At 48.9% G+C, this 10,032-nt stretch overlaps 1 protein-coding gene across 2 annotated transcripts; it reads left to right on the top strand.

Moving 5' to 3' along the window:
* Window positions 1-2,257: 2,257 nt before the first annotated feature.
* htr5ab (5-hydroxytryptamine (serotonin) receptor 5A, genome duplicate b) lies at window positions 2,258-8,153 on the top strand. Of its 2 annotated transcripts, none has more exons than XM_048522185.2 (3): window positions 2,258-2,536; window positions 3,863-4,808; window positions 7,326-8,153. In XM_048522185.2, the coding sequence occupies exons 2-3, from the start codon at window positions 4,089-4,091 to the stop codon at window positions 7,656-7,658; spliced, it is 1,053 nt and encodes a 350-aa protein (XP_048378142.1). In that variant the 5' UTR covers window positions 2,258-2,536; window positions 3,863-4,088; the 3' UTR covers window positions 7,659-8,153. The 2 variants fall into 2 exon arrangements, with proteins under 2 accessions (XP_048378142.1, XP_048378137.1); XM_048522180.2 differs by having other exon boundaries at window positions 2,258-2,712.
* Window positions 8,154-10,032: the final 1,879 nt, after the last annotated feature.

Below are 10,032 nucleotides of genomic sequence, written 5' to 3'. Positions count from 1 at the left end.
CCCCCAACCCAGCCCACCTCTCACCAGTTTAAATACCATATTTCCCTATCTACTGTCAGTTCTGAAGAAGGTGCCTGAACTCAAAACATTAACTCTGCTTTCCTCCCACAGATGCTGCAAGACCTCCTGAGTTTCACCAACAATTTCTGTTTTTGCTTCAGATCTTCAGCATGTGCAGTGCTTTGTTTCATTTTATATCTTTGTGTGTGCTTGGCACTGCCCACCTAATAAGCAACCAATGCCCCTGATGGATGTGCTCCTTCAGCTGAAACAGTGCAGGCAGACAAGTTCTGAGTTTTATGAGAGATCGTAGTAGGTCTCATAGACTTATTGGGTGGTATGGTGGCTCATTATTTAGCAATGCTGCCTCATAGCACCAGGGACACGAGTTCACTTCCAGACTTAGGCTACTATCTGTGTGGAGTTTGCACATTCTCCCCGTGTCTGTGTGTGTTTCCTCCGGGTGATCTGGTTTCCTCCCACAGTCCAAAGATGTGCAGGTTAAGGCGGATTGGCCATGCTTAATTGCCCAAAGTGTTCAGGGATGTGTAGGTTGGGTAGGTGAACCATGGGAAATACAGGGATAGAGGGTGGAGGGGTGGGTCTGGGACGAATGTTCTTTGGAGGGCCAATATGGAGTCAGTGGGCTGAATGGCCTGCTTCCACACTGTAGGGAGTCGATGATCAAAGGAGAGGCTGGCCATGGGAAAGGCAACAATTTTCAAGTGAATGCGACTAACTAGACAAAAGCTTTTTCAATGAGACAGGAGAGACAACAGCAGCAGAATGGTCTCCCTCTGTGCGGTTTGGCTCTATCTAGCTATCCAGACGTTGCTCCCCATTCCTGGTAATTCTACATGCACACCGTGTTACTCGTTGCACTGGCTCAGGTTCCGAGGGTGGCAGAAGGAACCGGGGCAGAGGGACTTGGGACTCCGGCAGCGGAAAGTTGCCCCCTCCAGTTTTTTTTAAAAACTCGTCTTACTCTTAAGTTACTGTGAATGGCTTCACGTACGTACACTTTTTACACATGACAATAAATGATACGATTCAGTTGAATAGAAGGTGCAGAAAGCCCACGGCTTTCACCAGCCGGTACACCACGGCGTGCAGGGTGAGCTACAGGCCAGTCTGAATATCTCAGATCTCCACCAACCAACCGCTCGGTCGAACGGGAAAAAGAATCAAACGGTGGCATGGGTGGGGTGGGGTGATGGAGAGCGAAACCGTGTCAACCGCGGGGGAATTACACACGATGTTTGCAAATAAGGGCGGGGAGGAAATGTTTTGATTTATTTTTAATCAGCCATGCTCTACCTGGTATTGCAGGAATGAAGATCTACGGGCAGCAGAATTGTAATTCGAGTTTAAAGTGTGAGCAGCATCAGGCTGCAGAATCGGTGTGAGAGAGAAGTGAACCGGAGACTAAAATCCCAGCAAGAAATTTATTTAAAAGGTAGATATATCTATCTACATGTGCACACAACTGCCTTCGTCCTGTACCAGAGGAAATCTCCAACAAATCTCCACACAGCAACATCCCCCTCCTAATGTAGGAAATAATTTCAAGCAAATAACGAGGCGGAGCAGTATTTCTGTGTCAAAGTGCTCAGGTTCCTAGTTCTTATCACTAAACAAAATATCCTGATGCCCACTGATGGGATTTAAACCCCTTTTTCAGTCAGATAGACCATTCGGCCCAAACTGAGGGAAGCACTGGATTCCATCTCGGTCAACAGATGCTGCCAGACCCGCTGAATTTCTTTAGCACCTGTTTTATTCTTGGTTCCGTATTTTTTTTTTGAAAAACCTACTTGAACGTGTTAGGTCGCTTCCCCGGGACAGAAAGGGACTCGAACCCGGGCCTTCTGGGTCAAGCTAGAGGCACTACCACCCCCTCCACAAAGCCCTGCAATGTTCCTCTGAGCCTGCCCTCGTGTCCTGAGAACAAGAGGGCAGACACATAAATGAACAGAATTGATTTATTTCTCTGAAAACAAAACGAAATAACTGCAGATGCTGGAAATCAGAAACAGAAATTGCTGGAAAAACTCAGCACTTCCAGCAGTACCTGTCGAGAGAAATCAGTTAACTTTTTGGGTCCAGTGACCCTTCTACAGTTTTATTGTTTCCGAAACTTGCTTTATTGATTTTTTAAAAAAAAATTACCTTTTACCTGGACTGTGGTGGGCTTTAACGCTGACGAGTGACACTCCCGATTAAAGCGGGGTCTTTTTATAAGCCTTTCTGTTGAGCTGCTGTCAGCTTTATCAGGAGAGGGTATGCAGTTAAAGAGCCCCTGCAGGCAGAGCAGGGAGATTTGGGAAAGGACTGCCCGATGTTGAGGAGATGCCTTTAAATCCAGACCCAGCCTCCTTTCTCTCTCTCTCTCACACACACACACACACTTGTCTGACTCTCTCTCCCTGGATGGCTGGTCAATCAGAGGGTGGCGGCTCGGAGTGACGAATAACGCGGAGTTACTGAGCTTCCCGGCCCCAGCTTGTGAGCAGAGGAGTTATGGAGGGGGAAGGAGGTGAGAGCGCTATGCAAGGGCAGGTTTAGAAAGCAGCTCTTTCATGCCCCTGGTCAGATCTTCTGGCATCTTTGCCCTCCGCTTTCCCTTTCGGAGCCGGGACAGAAGATGTTGAAGAGGTGCAGGAGGAGACGGTGACACTGACAGCAGCGCTACTGAAGAGCCCACAGGACAAGGTGGATGCTGGCTCCCTATCACTGTCTGATTAGAAGATGTTTCTGGCGCTTTTGTGTGATTCGGTGGTGGCCTTTTAGAAATCAACCAAACGGAAGTCGATTGAATTTTCAAATGAAACGCTTTGGCATGTGTGTCTGTATGACCTTTATATTTCGGTGATTGTAACTGATCTGCCTCACTGTCCCCGGTTGCAGTGGGTGACCTGCCACCCCCCCCTCCCTGTTTGCAGTGGGTGACCTGCCCCCCGCCTTGTTTGCAGTGGGTGACCTGCCCACCTCCCGTTTGCAGTGGGTGACCTGCCCCCCGCGCCTTGTTTGCAGTGGGTGACCTGCGAGTCCCTTGTTTGCAGTGGGTGACCTGCCCCCCGGCGCCTTGTTTGCAGTGGGTGACCTGCGAGTCCCTTGTTTGCAGTGGGTGACCTGCGAGTCCCTTGTTTGCAGTGGGTGACCTGCCCCCCCCCGCCTTGTTTGCAGTGGGTGACCTGCGAGTCCCTTGTTTGCAGTGGGTGACCTGCCCCCCCCCGCCTTGTTTGCAGTGGGTGACCTGCGAGTCCCTTGTTTGCAGTGGGTGACCTGCCCCCCCCCCGCCTTGTTTGCAGTGGGTGACCTGCGAGTCCCTTGTTTGCAGTGAGTGACCTGCCCCCCCCCCTTGTTTGCAGTGGGTGACCTTCCCCCCCCTTGTTTGCAGTGGGTGACCTGCGCCCCCCCCCCCACTTGTTTGCAGTGGGTGACCTGCCCACCTCCCGTTTGCAGTGGGTGACCTGCCCCCCCTTGTTTGCAGTGGGTGACCTGCCCCCCCTTGTTTGCAGTGGGTGACCTGCCCACCTCCCGTTTGCAGTGGGTGACCTGCCCCCCCTTGTTTGCAGTGGGTGACCTTCCCCCCACCTTGTTTGCAGTGGGTGACCTGCCCCCCCTTGTTTGCAGTGGGTAACCTGCGCGCCCTCCCCCTTGTTTGCAGTGGGTGACCTGCACCCCCACCCCCTTGTTTGCAGTGGGTGACCTGCTCCTTTTTACGAGCTAATTCGATTAAAAGTTACAACAGGTTTCGGACGCGGTGAACCTGAGTAAAAACCCTGGAGAAACGGTTCTGGAGCGGTCACAGTGACTGGAAGCGATGACTCTCTCTCTCTCTCTCTGTGTCTGTCCACAGATGCTGCCGAGTTTTTGCAGCGTTCCCCGGGTCCTAGTGCACGGCTGCTCCTCTCCTTGTTGAGCCCGGGCTCGTTCGCTGGCACTGTCGCCCCAGAAATGGAAAGCTCGAGTGGGGCTGGATTCGGAGCTCACCCACCCCGGGGGAGGGGCGGTTCAGTGAGTGAGGGGCATTAAAGTGGGACCCATCTCCCCTCATTGCCAGGGGGTGGAATCAGAAGAGACTAATGGATTTATCCAACAGCAGCAGCACCCTGCAGTGGGGTAACAGGAGTTCGGGCCCGGGTGAGGGGCAGCTGTCCCAGGGAGGGGTGTCAGTCTTCAGCATTTTGGCACTGACGCTGCTGGCCGGCCTGGTGCTGGCCACGTTGCTGTGGAACGGCCTGGTGCTGCTCACCATCCTGAGGGTGCGGGCTTTCCACCGGGTCCCGCACAACCTGGTGGCTTCCATGGCGGTGTCGGACATGCTGGTTGCGGCCCTGGTGATGCCGCTGAGCCTGGTGCACGAACTGCACGGCCGCCGCTGGCGCCTGGGCCGCCCGCTCTGCCAGCTCTGGGTCAGCCTGGACGTGCTGTGCTGCACGGCCAGCATCTGGAACGTGACCGCCATCGCCCTGGACCGGTACTGGTCCATCAGCCGGCACCTCGAGTACACGGTGCAGGCGCGCCGCCGTCTCTCCAACCTCATGATAGGCCTGACCTGGGCTCTGTCCGCCGTCATCTCCCTCTCGCCGCTATTCGGCTGGGGAGGCAACGCCTACTCGGAGGGGGATGGCCGCTGCCAGGTCAGCCAGGAGCCCTCCTACACCATCTTCTCCACCTTTGGAGCTTTCTACTTGCCCCTCTGCGTGGTGCTGTTCGTCTACTGGAAGATCTACAAAGCTGCCAAGTTCCGTATCGGATCCCGCAAAGCCAACACCGTTAGCCCGATGCCCCAAGTGGTACAGGTAATTCCCTCTGTTCTCCCCACCCGCACCCCACCACCACCAGCCTCACCCTCCGGATTTGTTGTGGTAGGGTTAGGAGACACAGGTAGGCAACCTTGGATTGAGCCCAGGGGCATGAGAGAAAAAGACACGAGTTTTGAGAAGATTTGTAGCTCAGGTTGAGGTTCTGGATGTGAGTTTGCTCGCTGAGCTGGAAGGTTCGTTTTCAGACGTTTCGTCACCATTCTAGGTAACATCATCAGTGAGCCTCCGACGAAGCGCTGGTGTTATGTCCCAGTGGACATAACACCAGCGCTTCACCGGAGGCTCACTGATGATGTTACCTAGAACGGTGACGAAACGTCTGAAAACAGCTTCCAGCTCGGCGATCAAACTCACACCCAGAAAAAGACAGAGGCATGTTTTCATAAAAATGAGGTCAGTAGACAGTGAAACAAAGGAGAAAAATAGTGCAGACAGAGAGAGAGAGAGAGACATTCCGTAGGGTGAAAGTAGAAGGGACTTCTCAGGGAAAGTGAGTGAGAAAGACATCCCAGGAAGACAGAAAGAGACCAGAGGACAGAGACCTCAGGGGGAGAGAGAGAGACCCCCAGGAAAGTGTGTTTGTGTGTGTGTGTGAGAGAGAGAGAAATGCCACACAAAGAGAAAGACGCCAGAGGGGGCAGTCAGTGATCTGAGAAAGAGAGCGCAAGATTTGCCACAGAAAGAGCAATATCCCAAGGAAAGTGTGTATGTATATGTGTATGTGTGTGTGTGAGAGAGAATAGGGTGCCATGGGAAAAAAGACAGAGATTCGAGGGAGAGAGAGGGACCACAGAGAAAATGTGTACTGTGTGCGTGAGAGAGAAATATGGCCACAGAAATAGAAAGAAAGGGACCAGAAGAGGAGAGAGAGTGATTTCAGAAAGACAGAGAGAGAGAGAGAGAAAGAGATAACATTGAAAGAGGGAGAAAGACACTGGAGGGAAAGAGAGAGAGAGAGAGAGAGAACCTCAGGGAAAGAGAGAGATCTCGGGATATGGAGAGAGCCATTCCTGTGAAACAGTGAGGGATATCTTAGGGAAAGTGAGTGAGCAAGAGAAAAGACCTGAGGAAACATATGTGAGACAGAGAGAAAGAGAGAGAGAGAGCAAAAGAACCTAAGGAAAGAAGGAAAGGGAAAGAAGCATTTCAAGAGAAAGAGATAAATCCCGGGGAAAGAAAGAGATGGCAGGGGGCAACATCACGAGATAAACTGACGACGGAAGAGATGCGCACAAGATGGGTCGAATTGTCTCGTTCTGCACTGTAACCATTTGATGATTCTGTGAAGAGGAAGATTTATTGTCAGACGGTACCAGCAGAGTGGAAAGTGATATAGTGAGCAGTGAGAGAGTGAGAATGCTCAGGAGCAGTAACACTGCAAAAAGAAGGGAGAGACCAGGAAACAGTAGAGGGCAGAGACAGCACAGATGCATGGAGAGCAATTCTAAAAGAGCAAAAAAACCAATTGATAGAATTAAAGGAAAAAAAAACAAGAAAATAGGGACCATAATCATGGAGAAATAGAGAGAGAGAGAGAGAAAAAACTGGCAGGGAAGAAACAAGAGAGCACAGGCAGGGAGAGGAAAACAGTTGGAATTAATGTTAAAATCATAGAATAAACCCAAAAGAGAACAAGCACACAGTAAATAGAGAGAATCCTCAATATGAAGAGGGGGTAAGAGGGAGAAAAAAAAACAATGACAAAGAAAGAGAAACATAGAGAGAGAATACCATACCAGATCAAAACAGAAAACGAGAGAGAGAAAGAAAGAAAGAGAAGCAGTGAAGAGATTGAGAGAAAATGATTGGCGAGAGGATGAAGATGCGGGGGAAAAGTGCAGGAGATAATGTGAGGGGAAGGGGAAAAATGTGAGAAGAAGATGGGGATGTGTGAGGGGAAGGAGGATATATGTGACGGAACGCAAGGGATGATTAAGGGGAATGGGGGAACATGTGAGGGGAAGGAGTGGGACGTGTGAGGGGAAAGAGGTAAACATTTGAGGGGAAAGTGGGAATGTGTGAGGGGAAGACGGAAAATGTGAGGGGAAGAAGGGGAAAGGAGGTTAATGTGTGAGGGGAAGAGGGGGAATGTGTGAGGAACATTTGTGGGGAAAATGGGAATGTGTGAGGGGAAAGGGGGTTAATGTGTGAGGGGAAGAGGGGGAATGTGTGAGGGAAGGGGAAACGTATGATAGGAAGGGGAAAAGAAAGAAATGAGAGAATGTGTCAAATGTGATTTTGCAGCTAATCGAAGATTGGGGAAACAAAGGCATGGGTAGGAGATAAAATAAAAAAAGAAACAGAGTGAAAAAGAATGGAAAGGGGAGAGAAAGGAGATAGTGGAAGGGATACCATTACAATGTTTTGTTGTCTTAACTTCTGTCCAGTTAAAATGCTGTCATGCCATGCTTTAATGACCAGCAACAATTGTGTGTTTAAAATGTGTGAAAGTCTATTGGAGACCTGCTACTCACAGGCATGTCCTCCCATCAGGTGAAAGAGGCGAGCCAGCAGCCTCACATGGTGTTCACCGTGCGGCACGCCACTGTAACATTCCAGACTGATGGCGATACCTGGCGGGAGCAGAAGGAGAAGAAAGCAGCGCTGATGGTCGGTATCCTCATCGGGGTCTTTGTGCTGTGCTGGATCCCGTTCTTCATCACTGAACTCATCAACCCCCTGTGCTCGTGTGACGTTCCCCCGATCTGGAAAAGTATCTTTCTCTGGCTGGGCTACTCCAACTCCTTCTTCAACCCTCTGATTTACACCGCCTTCAACAAGAACTACAACAACGCCTTCAGAAACCTCTTCGCCAGGCAGAGGTAGAGCTTTGGCAAGGTGCTGTCGCAGCCTTCTGTCAAGTTTTAGTCAAGATTAAATGAACGAACACACACACACACGCACACACACACACGCCAAACAAAAAGCTGCAAAGATGCCTTGGAAATTAGAAGGTGGGGGAAGGGGAGCTTGCAGTGTCATGTAACCAACCTATTTAGCAGCTCCGACGCTGTTTCTTGTAAAACCCCAAACAGTATTTGTGGTTCTGAGCATTTCCGACAATGATTCCCTTGTAAAGTGTCTGTACATATTGCAGGACACATTGCCACCCAGCACACGGACTAGCAGGCCGTATATCTGCTGTCGCCGGCTCCACCATGTCACTGTGGGATTGACCGTAAGGACTGACCAAAAACGAACGCTGTTGAACCTATTTTGTATTGAAATGCCGAGTCCATCTGTCTTCGTCCCAGTATCACCCAAGGATTTCTTTTTTCTGTCTCTTTCTTGCAATAGTAAAGATCCTCTTGAAAATGGTAACTTTGTACCTTGCCTGGCATAATTCATATTTACTTTCCCTTTGGTCTAGAAACAGCACAGGAAAATGCACACGGCAGTGTTGGAAACAAAACAAGTGGGTCAACAAGCTAAAGTATTCATGATGGCCGCACTCAGCCCTCAAAGCTGGCTAGCTGACTATTTGGCCCGTTGTCGCTGTGCTGGCCCTTTTATTTAACCTGCTATTTTCCCCTGTATATATTGCAGTTATACGCACATTGCCACCCAGCACACGGACTAGCAGGCCGTATATCTGCTGTCACCGGCTCCACTGTGGAATTGACAATAAGGACTGACCAAAAACGAACGCTGTTGAACCTGTTTTGTATTGAAATGCCGAGTCCATCCGTCTTCATCCCAGTATCACCCAAAGGTTCTTTTTTGTCTTTTCTTCGGTATTAGACTATTCACAGAACCTTCTTTGTTTTCTCCTAAACCGAAGGAAGAGAGAGATGTGAACTAAGCAAATTTTGAAAAGGCAGATCGTCCATTGGAGACCTGGACCTTGCTCATATGATGTGTAGCTCTGTTGAAGCGTTGCTATTTTAAATATTCTCATCACTCTCCTTTTTGGAGTGAACAGATGTATGCAAAAGCTCAATGGTCCAGGTCTAACCATTTTCAGTTCTGGACTACGATTAGTCGTAGCACTGCATGGCTGCTGTACAGTCAGATCTACCAGTTTGGCTTATAGAAAGGCTCTGAAGCAATACATGAGGTCTATGTAACCCGCATTATTCGGACTGTCACATCCAAGGAATCTAACTAAATTAGAGTGGTTTGGCAGTGGGAAGGGTGGAGCTTGTCAAAACCCAGGAGGACTACATAGATTACAAGGGTGCATGAATGAACATCCAACACCAGCAAATAATTGGCAAATGAAGTTCAATGCCAGTACATGCAAGGTTATACATTTCTGGAGGATGGATTGGGTGTTACTTATCACTTGGAAAGTGCAAGTCTAAATGGAGGAATGGAGCTGATGGATCTCAGAGTACAAATATATAAGTCACTAAAAGTTGCACCAGAACTTGGCAAAGCAAACCAGATGCTAAGATCTATTTGTAAGGAGTTAGAATTGAAAGTAAGGAAATCAGGCAAAACCTGCCTCAAACCTCAAATAGACCCAGAGTACCCTGACTACAGTTCTTGTCTGAATGTTACAAAAAGGGATATTAAGGCACTGGAGAGGATGCAGAGAAGATTTACAAAAATACTATCAGAAATACATGGGTGTATACATCAAGAAAGGAATAACGCACTGCAGTCTCTTTTCTCCTTTGGGCAAAAAGGGAAAGATGAGAGGTAACCTAACAGACAGCCCCTTGAAATCATATGTGGATAGAAAAGGAGGAAATTGGCACTAAGTAATAGAACTGATGCAGACACGACAGGCTGAATGGCCTCCTGTGCCTTACCAATTCTGTGCTACTGTGAGAGAGACTGCTTTGTCTTCTGGGAAGGTGTCAGAGGTAATCCATAGAAGGTAGTTAAAACGTCTTTACCCAAAAAACATGGAACTCACTACCACAGGGAACGGTTGAAGCAAAAGGGTTTAATGCATTTAAGGTAAAGCTATACATGCGTGTAAAGGAGAAGAGATGAGATAACTGTGATGATTGTTTTAGACGAGTAAACATATAAGGAGGCTAGAGTGGAGCATAAATACTGATATGTACTCAATGGTCTGTGACTATGCTATGTCTCAAATGTAATTCAACCTTAAAAACTCTTGGTTTGGAGGTGTTGGTTGAAATCTTTTGTATTACCAGCATTTTCTACTTTTATTTCAGATTTTTAGTATACTTTCAGAGTGTCTATGGACAGTTAAGCCTGCAGTGCCACCCAGATATTTTCAAGG

This window comes from Stegostoma tigrinum, chromosome 2, assembly GCF_030684315.1.
Source record: "Stegostoma tigrinum isolate sSteTig4 chromosome 2, sSteTig4.hap1, whole genome shotgun sequence".
Taxonomy (NCBI): domain Eukaryota; kingdom Metazoa; phylum Chordata; class Chondrichthyes; order Orectolobiformes; family Stegostomatidae; genus Stegostoma; species Stegostoma tigrinum.
The sequence above is the reverse complement of the archived record's forward strand: the minus strand, read 5'-3'. Positions and strand labels throughout refer to the sequence as shown.

Bases quoted from the DNA above. Each gene is read 5' to 3' on its own strand.
- htr5ab (XM_048522185.2), top strand. From the start codon at position 4,089: ATGGATTTATCCAACAGCAGCAGCACCCTGCAGTGGGGTAACAGGAGT. The intron at 4,809-7,325 runs GTAATTCCCTCT...TCCTCCCATCAG, and splicing joins CGATGCCCCAAGTGGTACAG to GTGAAAGAGGCGAGCCAGCA.